The sequence below is a fragment of the Carassius gibelio genome, chromosome B21 (assembly GCF_023724105.1).
Source record: "Carassius gibelio isolate Cgi1373 ecotype wild population from Czech Republic chromosome B21, carGib1.2-hapl.c, whole genome shotgun sequence".
Lineage (NCBI taxonomy): Eukaryota > Metazoa > Chordata > Actinopteri > Cypriniformes > Cyprinidae > Carassius > Carassius gibelio.
Window position 1 is genome coordinate 6,944,491 of NC_068416.1, and position 14,000 is coordinate 6,958,490.

Genomic DNA, 14,000 nt, shown 5'->3' on the forward strand with positions numbered 1-14,000 from the left:
TATTCCTTTTTAATTATTTCAGAAAATTTCTGGAAATATTTATAGTTGTATAATGTCCAGTCATTAGATTTTCAGAAACCATCTTTCACACCAAGGACGGGCACTGGAAAGATAAATATTACAATATTAGCGTCCATGTCAGTGCATGCTAATATTCTATTGTTAGAATATGAAATGCTTCAGCTTGTCAAATCAGGCTGGATTCTGAACGGCTGTCAATGTTTTTATCATTCATCTGCTGAAAACATTGCTCTGAAAGCGATTCCAACTCAAAACTATATCTTTATTGCTAATGTTACAGCCATCATCCTTGTGTGAACGGCCTTAACACTTACATATTGTTACACAATAACAGTAGATACAGGTGCAGTAAATACTACATTAGACTGAAATATTTATGCTTTTATCCAAAGCGACTTACAGTGCATTCAGGCTATCAAGTTTTACCTATCATGTGTTCCCGGGGAATCGAACCCCCAACCTTGCACTTGATAATGCAATGCTCTACCACTTGAGCTAAAGGAACACATATAAACAAATATATTAATGAAAATTCATGCTGTGTATGAAAGGTTAAAATAGGTACTTTTTTTTTTTTTTTACAATGTATTTGGGAACGGAGTCACATTAAACCTTTTACAGTACAGGTTATGAATGTTTTTGCGATTTGGTTCTATTAAGTTGTGTCTGGGACCGTAAATATGCATTTTGTGGTGATGAAGTACGCCTGATGCCAGGCTAGCATAAGCAATGAACAATGAACACTCATTCCTGATAGAAATGCATACAAAAAAAAAAAAATCAAAATCTTTAGAATAGACATTTATTTTCAATTTTGGACACAAATAACATTTACATTATTTTACATCAGGGTGTTTCCTCAGGGCTTTGCATTTACTACTGATTCAAGAGCTTTGGCCACTTGGTCAGCGTTCATGTTGTCCAGTGAAACGTTGTGTTCTTTGCCAAAACCTGAGACAGAGAGATGCATCGTTATGCTTATGTGGTCAGTTGTATGAATATGCTTTAGTTTTCTGGAGTAAGTTCCCACCATATCGAGCCCACAGCACGGGCTGAACTCCAGAGCACTCTCGGATCAGGATGGGGAACTCCGGGTTTGCCTTCTTTAATGTCACATAATGCTGCTCAATAAAATCCCTAAAATAAGAACAACAAATAAAAAATAGTGAGACATAAGAATAAAGCTCCTTGTTTTTGTTTCTTTATCGAATTCGCAAAATGCTTGCTACAGATGCGAAAATGCATCAAATTAAACCTTGAGCTAATTTTTTTATTTTATTAAATTTTTTATGTCGGACAAAATTTTCGGAGGCAGTGTGTAAAAGTGACTGACACAATGTCAGGTCTTTTTTTTTTTACATGCAAATATTTCGGAAGAGAATTTCAGACTTTCAGACCTTAAGACTGGGATCTAGTTCCACTCTGAATATTCGTCAGGCCCCACAACCCATTTATCAATTTTAATCATTTCTAATATACTGATTTGATGCTCCAAAACATTTATTATTATCCATGTTGAAAATATTTTGGGGGAAATAGTGACACGTTACAATTATAAGCTGTTGTTTAAAATAAAATAAATTAATACTTTTTCTAGCAATGCATTAAAATGATTAAAAGAGAGAGCAAAGGCATTTAAAATGCTACAAAATATTCCTATATCAAATAAATGCTGTTCATTAATACTTCTATTCATCACAGAATGCTAAAAAAGTATCACAGTGTCTACAAAAAAAAAAAAAAAAAATTAAAGTAAAAAGGTTTTAATAATAACAAGAACCATTAATAAATAATAACAGAGCATTAAATCAGCATATTAAAATTATTTCTGAAGTATCACGTTTACGTATTAAAAAAATATATTAAAATAAATCTATTTTAATGGTTTTACTCGACATTTGACGAAATAAATGCAGTCTCGGAAAGCATAAGATCTCTTTAAAACAAAAAATATTTTACAAGGCAACAACAACTAAAAATTTTATTCATTTATGTATTAATAATTAACAATTACTCTGAATTAACCTACGAGCAGAAACGATAAAGAAATAAAATTATGGAGAAATAAAAGACAGTAACGTTGTTATTATAACGTTAAACATTACTGCGAGTGACACACACAACCTCTGAAGAGGACAGTTACTCTCGTCCTGTCCCACAGTAAACAGCGCCAGTACTGCACCTGGTTCCCTGACTGGCAGCTGATATCTGGCACAAGTGCAGACGGACCTCACGAAGATTTTTGGACAGATTTGAGCCGATTCCGCGAACCACAGCCGCCGCCATCACTGTCACCTTCACGAACGGAAGTGTTCTTCTTCTGTTGATGTTTACCGGCCGCCTGCAAACATGTTTCATCTGCATTATCGCCACCTACTGACTGGATGGTATTAGTTACTCTCTTTCAGAAAATTATAGTCTTGAAAAAGGCAGTTAAATAAAAAGTAGCTAAATGGGACTTAAGTTGTCGAGGACATTAAACACGACACTAAACAAGCTCATCTAATCAGTTGCTAGTGTTGAGGAAAGTTACTAGCTGCGTCCCAAATGATGCACTGTACACTATGCACTCATTTGTACTCAATCATGTAGTGTGTGAATTATATAAGGTTATTTTGTCATTCATAATCTGATTCTGATAGCCCCTTCCCCTTTATTACATAATTAAAGCTGCACAGTTGAGTGCATGAAGTGTCCAACCCTCCACACTTTGTTTTTTCAGTTATTTAAGTGCATCATCTGAGTGTTTAAAGTGCACTTTTTCTTTTGGGAATTTTCAGTGTGAACCATGGACTGTGAACATGGACTTAGTATCCGTGACCTCACCTGTAGACTCCTGAAGTGCGCTTTTGAAGCTTAAAGGGTTAGTTCACCCAAAAATGAAAATTATGTCATTAATGACTCACCCTCATGTTGTTCCAAACCCGTAAGACCTCCATTCATCTTCTGAACACAGTTTAAGATATTTTAGATTTAGTCTGAGAGCTCTCAGTCCCTCCATTGAAGCTGTGTGTATGATAAACTGTCCATGTCCCGAAAGGTAGGAAAAACATCTTTTAAAGTAGTCCATGTGACATCAGAGGGTCCGTTAGAATTTTTTGAAGCCATGAAAATCCATTTTGGTCCAAAAATAGCAAAAATTACGACTTTTTCAGCATTGTCTTCTCTTCTGTGTCTGTTGTGAGCGCGTTCACTGCAGTGTAGTGATATCCGATTCGCGAACGAATAATTTGATTTAACCAGTTCTTCTTGAACCAGTTCACCAAATCGAACTGAATCGTTTGAAATGGTTTGCGTCTCCAATAAGCATTAATCCACAAATTACTTAAGCTTTTAACTTTTTTAACTTGGCTGACACTCCCTCTGAGTTAAAATAAACCAATATCCCGGAATAATTCATTTACTCAAACAGTACACCGACTGAACTGCTGTGAACTGAAGATGAAGACCGAGCTGAGCCAGATAACGAACGAACGATTGACTCGTCCTCGAGTCATGAACCGGTTGCATCGGTTTTCAGATCACCAGTAGTCATGGGAAGTTGTTCGTTTCCGTGAACGGGTTCTTTTGGACAGTTCGATTCAATAAACCGGTTGGAGAAAACGGTTCACCGGTTCTTTTGCGCTCTACGTAATGGCGTCATGACTGCCCTTGATTCGGCCTTCGGTTTACCCACGCTCATAACATTAGCACAGAATCAGTTCAGAATCAATCATCAAAAGAATTAGTTCAATTAGAATCAATTAGCTATATAAACCAAAATCATTTTTTGCACCAGGCTGTAAACGTTTTTTTCTGCTGTAAAGTTGGGCATTTTAACATGGGGAGTCTATGGGATTGACTCCCCTTTGCAGCCAGCCTCAAGCGGCCAGTCGATGAATTACAGCTTTAGTCACTTCCTTGTTGGCTTCACGAGAGAGAGCGGGAGGTTTCCCCTCGGTGTGAACGCACTACTCACACTATTTATACTATAAAGCGTCATAGAATAGTGCATAAGTAGGCGATTTGGGATGCACCTTTTCGCTAATGCATTCCAATATTGCAAACACAGCCGAACGTACAATTGCTCAATATCAAAACAAGGTGCCAAATCTGCACCTTGACTAGCCAGTTCTGAAACAGCATTCTTATGTTTTTCAATCACTTTGACAATAATTTCAGAGTCTTGATGTCATTTTTCAAAACATCACATTGTGCGTTCATATCTTTAAAGAAACCTTGCACTTGCATTGGTCAGATAACTAATTTATCATGCAGTACTGTTGGAAGCAAAGGTTGTTGCAATCGAAAATTGTATGTGTTTTGTCGGTACACGATCCGTTCCACCTGCACGATCCGTTCTGCGCATGCGCGTAACTACGTAGAAGAAAACGTCACTGTTTTCCTACACTATCGGTACCTACTAAAACACTTGACGACAAGGCGGCACAACTTGCGGCATATTTGTGTAACGTTAGTTTTATTGTGTTTAACATTTAACAGCGGGTCTAGTTTGATGCTTTTAAATGTAGCTTTACGCTATGCATTCTGTTTTCTTTTTATTTATTATATTAGTTAAAATCCCATGCTACGTGTACTGTGTTAACCTAACTGAGACTTGTTATAGCACTTATATATCATTGCTCTTTTTGATTGCTTCCACTGTCTTCATCTGTAAGTCACTTTGGATAAAAGCGTCTGCTAAATGAATAATGTACTATGTGTTTACGTGGTTGCCAATCCAAAATAATAAAGGATTTGCGAGTCGTTACATGAAAATACATGATCACTTTCCTCCATACTTTGCGATTCATTGCTGGTATTAGGCTTAATTTACTTAACTTGCCGTGTTTTGGTCTGAGGTCAGTAGTATTGTCAAAGGCCGTTTGTGTAGTTTATTTATTTATTAAAAGCTGCTTATCCAACTGGCGTCATTCTACCATCTCATCTGTCAGTTAAATAAAATAACTGCTCTTGAGCCCTTTGTCAATTTAATCAAACTGAATAAGCTTCTTTTAGCACTAAAAATCTTTTATCTGCACTTTGTTCACTTCACTGATTTACACTCGATCTGCCTTGTGCCGCTTTATTTAACTTGATTTTTAATTTTATTATGTCTTTTTTACATTCCCTTATTGTATAGTTGTATCTACATTTTATATTTGACCTAGATTTTTAGGCTGTACTGTTAATGTTATCTGTATGCACCGGGGGTCTTCGATTCTCTGTATGTATGTACTGTACATGTGGAAGAATTGACAATAAAGCAGACTTGACTAATAGTTAACCTTTAAGTTAGTAATTTTGTATTAGTATGGGTCTATATAGACTAATATATATATATATATATATATATATATATATATATATATATATATATATATATATATATATATATATATATATATATATATATATATATATATATATAAATCGAAGTGAGGGAAATAATCCCTTCAATGTTGTTTACAGAAGACAACAAAGAACATAATGCATTTCTGCCAAGACTATCTGCACTTACATGAAGAAAGAACTACAAACAAGTGTGGGGAAACGTTATATAGTATTTCAAACTGACAATGGAAATGACTTGAAAGAAGCATGTGTGCACACAGAAGTTTTATTTAACATTAAAAATGATCTCTGGCTTTCTCTCTCACACACAAACACTCTCACCCTCTCTCACACACACAGACTCTCTCTCTCTCTCTCTCCCAACCACTCTCTCTCACACTCTCCCTCTCACACATACACACACACTCTCTCTCTCTCACAAACACACACTCTCTCTCTCTCTCTCACACACACACACTCTCCTACCCTTCCTCTCTCTCCCACACACACACACTCTCCTACCCTTCCTCTCTCTCTCTCCCCCTCTCTCCCACACACACTCTCTCTCCCACACACACACACACACACTCCTACCCTTCCTCTTGCTCTCTCTCTCACACACACACACTCTCTCCCCCTCTCTCTCACACACACACACACACACACACACTCTCTCTCTCTCTCTCACACACACACACACTCTCCTACCCTTCCTCTCTCTCCCACACACACACACACTCTCCTACCCTTCCTCTCTCTCTCTCCCCCTCTCTCCCACACACACTCTCTCTCCCCCTCTCTCCCACACACACACACTCTCCTACCCTTCCTCTCGCTCTCTCTCTCTCTCACACACACACACACTCTCTCTCTCCCCCTCTCACACACACACACACACACACACTCTCTCTCTCTCTCTCCCCCTCTATCTCTCACACACACACACACACACACACACACACACACACACACACACACACACACACACACACACACACACACACACACTCTCTCTCTCTCTCCCCCTCTATCTCTCTCTCTCACACACACACACACACACACACACACACTTCCTTTCTCACACACACACTCACACAGAGTGTGGGTCACTGTGCAGGCCAACTCCAGCATTTACTCTCAGGTTGAGGGTGTCTCAACCAAATACTGTCTGAACCAAATATCTCGGTGCAAAAGGGAGAGCGCGAAACTTGTCACTTGAAAGCGAAAAACAGTGTTTGAGATTCATCTCAGCAGATTCAAGCAGCTGTAGTTATGTACTTTGTGTTTGTGTTAGAAAAATATACAAGACATTTCTGAGAAAATATTCTACAAGTGTGCAACTCTCATTTGATGAATTCACGTATTGATTTGCGGATGTTCAACATTTCTCCACGACTTCACATTTCTTGATGCGGGTGTGTAAATGCGTTTTGCACCACATTCACTGCAGCAATTGTTTCAAAAATGTGAGCGTACGAGTTTCTAAATGTGTGATTTGTAGAATAGGATTTGTGCACCTGCAATGAAGAATTTGAGAAGGTGTAACTGTTGTGTTGTGTTTCTGGGAGAGAAAAAAAGTCTACAGGTTTGCAACTCTTAAAACATTTCTCTCTGTGACTTCAAATTTACTGATACACATGTGTGGCTTTTCTCTACAACTACAAATCGCACTGCCACAGGTGTTCAGTTGTTTTGAATCAAAAATAACTTCATACATTACCGCCATCTACTGTAGGCAATGGATCAGAGACTTAAATCCTCACTATAGTGGCTAGTTGGGAGTGATGCCCTTCATGTTGCTGCGTGTTTCAGCTCCTCCATGAAAAGCCCAATTCCCTTCCACCCACGCTTAATTAAAAAAAAAAAAAAAAAAAAAAAAATTATTCCTATATTCTATGAATTAACTTGGTTGCCTTCAGAAATTGTATTAATATACTATATCCTCCTACCGGATTCAGAATATCCTCTAATGCTACCAGTTGATCACCTACCTTCTGCATTTCTCCCATTAATGTCTTTCTTTCTTCTCCATATTTACTACAGTCTATAATTACATGTTCCACTGTTTCTCTTACTCCACACTTGTCACACATACCATTAGGATGTTTTCCTATTAAATGCATAGTTGAGTTCAGACCTGTATGCCCTAATCTCAATCTTGATATAATGCAATCCTCTTTCCTTTTCCTACTCGAACTCCTTACCCTTCCTACCAGCGGTTGAATTGAATGAAGCAGTCTTCCTTTACTTTCATTGTCCCAATAATTTTGCCATTTTTTTTTAATCTCCCTTTTAATGATTGATTTGATTTCTTCTTTACTATGCTTAATATCCATATCTATATTTCCTTTATGCTTTGCTAATTTGTCAGCTTCTTCATTCCCTAACACTCCAGTGTGTGCTGGAACCCACAAAAACTTAACCCTCTTATTTGTCTCTCGCATTGTTAATAAAATCTGTAGGATTTCTAATACCAGATCTTGTCTTGTTTCTGACTTTTGTGCCTCGAAACATATCAGCGCAGAACTTGAATCGGAACATATTAGGGATTTATTTATTCCCATTTCACTAACTTTATTTATTGCTATCATTATTGCTGTTAATTCTTCTGTACACACTGACACGTGATTAGTTATTCTTCCACCCCTTTCCACTTCCATTCCTGGGATGACATATGCAACCCCCACTTGGCCACTTTGCGGGTCTTTGGACGCATCTGTATACACCTGTACATACTGATCATACTTACTCCTTATATAATATTTTGTAAATTCTGCTTCTGATATGTCCTGACCTTTCTCTTTTCTTTGTTCCAGCAAGAACAAATCTATCTCTGGTTGCGGTAACATCCAGATCGGATTCACTCCTAATGTAACCACTGGGATCACACTATACCCATTTAAGTGCATATCCTCTACCATCTCATTAATGACCCACCCAAAACTATTACATTTCCTTTTCCCCTGTTCCCAAGATGACTTGAATATACTTTTTGTTGGGTGGTCCTCCTTCTGACCCTTTAAATTGGCCCAATATGTCAATATCAGCTGCCGTCTCCTTAACTGTACTGGCATCTCACCCATCTCCACCTGTAACGCTGGGACTGGTGAGGACGGGTAAGCCCCACAACATATTCTCAGAGCTTGAGCCTGTACTCTTTCTAGCCTTTCCAGCTGTGACTTAGCCGCAGACCCATATACCTGACATCCATAATCTATTATTGCTCTTATCATTGTTGTATATATAGTTTTTAATGCCAGTCTATCCGCCCCCCATTCCCGTCCTGATATACATCTCATTACATTTATAATTCTCTTACATTTTTCCTCCATTTTACTTATATGTGTGCTCCATGTAACTTTAGTATCATACCACATTCCTAAGAATCGTATTACTTTAACTTGTTCTAATTCTTTATTGTATAACCTTAATTTTAAATCTTTGCTTGACCTTTTATTTGTAAATATAATGTACTTGGTTTTCTCTATTGAGAATTTAAAACCCCATTTATATGACCACCTTTCAACCTCCTTTAATGCCAACTGCATTTTATTAATGATAAAATCTACATTTCTACCTCTAATCCACAAAGCACCATCATCTGCAAACAATTATTTATTTATATTTCTATCGATAGTTACAAACACATCATTAATCATAATAATAAATAGCAAAGGACTTATAACACTTCCCTGAGGAGTGCCATTTTCAATTTTTCCTTCTCTTGATACACAATCCCCAATCCTAACTTTAATGTATCTTTCAAGTATGAACTCCTTAATCCAATTATATAGTCTTCCACTTATACCTATCTGATCTAACTTTATCAACAGCCCCTCCTTCCATAACATGTCATACGCTTTTTCCACATCAAAAAACACTGCAACTACATACTCTTTGTTTATAAAAGCTTTCCTAATATCTGTTTCTAAGTTTAGAATTGAATCTATCGTACCTCTTCCTTTCCTAAATCCACTTTGATACGTTGAAAAATAGTTTATTTTCTCCATATGATACATCAGTCTTTCTGTTACCATTTTCTCCATTAGTTTACATAAATGCGATGTTAACGCTATTGGTCTATAGTTTACTGGAACACTTGTATCTTTACCTGGCTTTTTAATGGGAATAATCAAACCTTCTTTCCAACTTTGTGGTATTCTCCCTTTCTCCCATACCTTGTTATAAAATTTCAGCACCACTCCTAGCGATTCATCACTCAACTTCTTCAATATCACATAACTAATCCCATCTTCTCCTGGTGCAGATGCTTTTGTACTTTTTAATGCTCTCTTTAACTCTGTTAATGAAAATGGTACATCTAGTACATCCTGTGTTCCCTCCCTTATTTCTTTTATATTTAAATTCTCTTCCATCAGTTTTTCCCTCATTTCCTTACTTTCTTTTGTCAAATTGTCTGAACTATTTATTTTTGAAAACTCCCTTCGAAATATTTCTGCTTTCTCCTTATCACTAATTGCAAGTTCTTCCCCTACACTTAATACTGGATATTCAAACTCTTTCCTTATACCACTCATCTTTTTAATCATATTCCATACTTCCTCCACAGGAGTGCTTTTCCCAATTTCTTCACAAAATGATCTCCAATACTCTTTCTTCACTTCCCTTATTACCCTCCTAGTTTCTGCCTGGCTTTTCTTATACCCTATTAAATTTTCCCAATTATGTGTTTTCTTCAATTCCTTGAGGGCTTTCCTTTTCTTTCTAATTGCTATTTTACATCTCTCATTCCACCATGGGACTATTTTTCCTCTCCGCTTCCCCTTCCTTATCGGGATGTTTTCATTTGCTGCACTCTGTATCCCTGCTACTAGTTCTGCATACTTATTTTCAATGACTATTTCCTCAGTAAACTTGATCATTTTTAACCTTTCCTCACTAATTAATAAAAAGTTTTCCCAATCTGCTTTCTCATATTTCCATTTAACTATATTTCCTTGATTTCCTTTCCCTCTCTCACAATTTCCAATAGCACTTATTATTGGGAAATGATCGCTTCCCACTGAACAGTTCTTCAATACTTGCCAGTTTGTTATTGCTCCTATCGTATTTGACACTATTGTTATATCTATTGCTGATCTATTACCTGAATTCAAATCCATACGGGTATAGCTACCATCATTTATGCAGACTAAATTTTTCCTTTCCATTACCTCTTCAATGACCCTCCCATTATTATCTGTTTTTAGACCTCCCCACAATGTACTATGGGCGTTAAAATCTCCACACCATACTACTCTATCTTCATTTATCCCTTTAATACCTTCCATACTTTCTAAAGTTAGTCTTTTACATGGATTGTAGAAATTTATTATTACATACTTCTTTTTCCCAATCCATATCTCAATACTTATGTACTCTATTGCTGTTCCTTTCTCCAGAACTCTATACGCCACTCCCTCTCTTATAAAATCCATACATCCTCCACCATTCCCTTCTTCCCTATCCCTTCTCACACTTATATATCCTTTTAAAACAAAATCTAATCTAGGCTTCAGCCAAGTTTCTTGCACACATATCACATCTGGCTTTTCATTCAATTCATTTATATATCCTTTAAATTCTTGTCCATTTGCACAGAGGCTTCTGGCATTCCACTGAAGGATACTTAACATAATAATAATTAACCAACCCATATCTCCTGACTCAGCTGAGATTCTGTATTGATTAGACTTCTCATTATCTCCTCACATTTCAGTCCTTTAATATCTAGGAATCTTTCTGCAGCTTTGACAATTATCTGTATCTTTTCTGTTCTCCTTTCAGTTTGCGCTGTGCAGTTTATTACTTCAACCATAAACAGTACAAATCTTTTCTTATTTACTATCATTGCTTCTTCTGGTATTTTGCTCTCTCTTCTTCCTCCTGTACTCTCACCACCATTTCTATCCTCCATTTCTCCTGCCCTACTTTCCTTATTCCTAGCATTTACTACTCTCACTGCTTCTGCATATGAAATGTTACCTTTAGTTTTTTCCCTTTGGATCTCCACAGCTTTTTTCCTCATTTATTATGATTACCACCACAATTACAACATTTCACCTCCACTCCTTCACCACACCTACCAAATTCATGCTCCCCCCCACATCGTGCGCACCTTGTCTTAGCTTTACACACTAATGCTGTATGACCATACCTCTGGCACTTGTAACACCTCATAGGTGGAGCTATATATTTCCTTACCAGATAACTAACAAAGCCCATCTTCAGTCTCTCTGGTATTTCTTTTCCTTCAAGTTTTAGCCTCACTGATAAACTATCTACTCTTTTCCCTTCTCTATTCATCTGCAATCTAACTGCATCCAACACCTTTCCCCCTACTATATTCTTTTTAACTTCCTCCATGCTTAGTCCTATTGGTACTCCATTTATTACAGCATAAACCCACGATTCCTGGCCTACAATCTTGTAACTCGCCACCGCCTGTTTCCCCACGGTTTTTAGTTTTGCAACCCTATTCTTTTGCTCTTCGCTATTACATGCTATCATCAAGGCGCCATCTTGTAGCACTTTAGCAAACATTATTTCACCCACCTGCTTCCTTAATTCATACGTCAGTGCCATTGGGTTTATACCTGAGATTCCTACTTCTCCTTTGAACTTTACTATTACCCTAACTACTTTATTGTTAATTTTGTTTTGGTCTTCATCTTCTTCCTCACTGGGTACCGAACTACTATCCAATCTTTCTCCCTTACCCTTTTTTCTTTTCTTATTTACCTTCCTTCCTGATTTCCTCTCTACCTGTGTCCATCCTGTGTCCATATCATCGTCCTCTTCCCCCATATCTTCCCTTCTAACTATCTCTGATCCATGCCCACTCTGCCTTCTTGTATTCCCAGTTTTTTCCTTGTTTGAGTTAGCCGCCATCCTCCCAGCAGGTAACTCCAGCGTCTGGCCACTCTACAGATTTCTGAAGATTTTCAGACACATACGACCTCACGTCCCTTTTTTCAATCCGCACGACGGTTTCAAAACGCAGGTTGATGTTCCACCAGTGTTTCCACAGTGTCCGACTGTAACAATTCAACTTCCGCCCGCCGTCAGCATGAGTTTAAAATCGATCAACTTCTACATGTACTCAAACAGAATTATCATTTGCGCATGTGCGTTTTCTAAAGAGTCTACAACGCATGCGCAGAACGGATCGTGCAGGTGGACGGATCGTGTACCAACATGTTTCATTATGATGTTCCATTCATGTAAAAGGAGTAGTAAAGAGAATACAGACATAGTGGAATCATTGAAAATATTGTCAGCACCTCTGTTGGCTTTCTGTACAAAACTAAACAAAGGACTGATTACTTTTACATCAACTATATTTCTTTCAACTCTGTCTTGTAGATCAGTCCCCTATTTTGCCTATAGTCTTTATTTTACAGGGTTCATACCTTTTGATGGGATTTTTAATGCAGCTCTCCTTGTAGCCTTCCTTGATGAGCTAAATGGAGTTTATAGAGCTGATGGTGTGACGGTCTGATATGTGCAGTTGCTCAAAAAGTGCAAGCACGATTTCAGGCCCATCCACAGATTAGTGGAAGGTATACGATTTGAGTTTTGTATCTAGATTTTTGAAAAATTATTTCAAGATTCTGAAAATGGTGGAAAAAAATGAAAAATGTATAAAGTGAACACCACTGATCTATAGAACACTGATTTTTATTTATTTATTTCTCTAAATGTCTGCTTTAATTGCCACATTTTCATATCTCGTTCTGATCCAAGAGAAATAAACCTTCAGGAAAGTTTCAGAATTCAATGCATTCTTTGTGTGTTGTCTTGTTTTCTCACACACAAGCTACATACAGGGATTTGTATTTAAACTCAATTTAAATGTTTTTATATAGCCTACAAACAGAAATGCAAAGCTGAAACGTATTTATTTTACACAAAGAGTTTTGATTTCTATAGTGAGTATATTTCCACTAAAAGAAATGCAGAAAGAAACAGTTTGTGCTCAAAACACTACAAAAAGAAAAACATATGGCTGTAAATTTGTCTTTTTAACGTGTGAAAGCATTTGGACTATTTGAGGTAAAAAAAAAAAAAAAATACTTTCCCACTTGCATTTCTTTAGTGTAGTCTAAATATTCCTAATTTGATCACTTACCTTGCATTATGTGTACGCTGTAAATATAACACTGATTTACAGTTGTTTGCTGTTTGTAGGCTTAATAGCAAACAACTGTAAATCATTGACTGGATTTATAAAACGTGGAGAAATATATATTTTTTAATTTTATATACACGATCGTTCATGTATTCGGTTTATTAACTTTTATTTTGTATCTTTAATATTTTCGATATATTTAACAGTTTGTTTGGTAACTATGGTAACCGAAATAACCGTTAACCACCGTTGAATGAACTCCACCGGAAGACACACCGACGCGAATGTTTCTCTGAGATCTGCTAGACAACTATTTGTTAAGGTATCGTATATTTTACCATTATTTTACCAATACCATTTGTTATTTCCTTAAACCTCAAGTAACAGCAACAGAAATGAAACAATCGACACGACGCGATAAAACTATTTTTACATCGTAAAATTGAATGATGCATTTTCCCGCCGCTGCTTCGCGTAGACTGTAAACAAACACTGTTAAGAACATGGACGAAGGATGAATTATATTATACATAAA

At 37.0% G+C, this 14,000-nt stretch overlaps 1 protein-coding gene across 1 annotated transcript; it reads right to left on the reverse strand.

Moving 5' to 3' along the window:
• Positions 1 to 807: 807 nt before the first annotated feature.
• Positions 808 to 2,362, reverse strand: LOC127986444 (NADH dehydrogenase [ubiquinone] 1 alpha subcomplex subunit 2). Its single transcript, XM_052588706.1, has 3 exons — positions 2,204 to 2,362; positions 1,052 to 1,158; positions 808 to 972 (listed from the first exon to the last, which is right to left on the reverse strand). The coding sequence occupies exons 1-3, from the start codon at positions 2,305 to 2,307 to the stop codon at positions 881 to 883; spliced, it is 303 nt and encodes a 100-aa protein (XP_052444666.1). The 5' UTR covers positions 2,308 to 2,362; the 3' UTR covers positions 808 to 880.
• Positions 2,363 to 14,000: the final 11,638 nt, after the last annotated feature.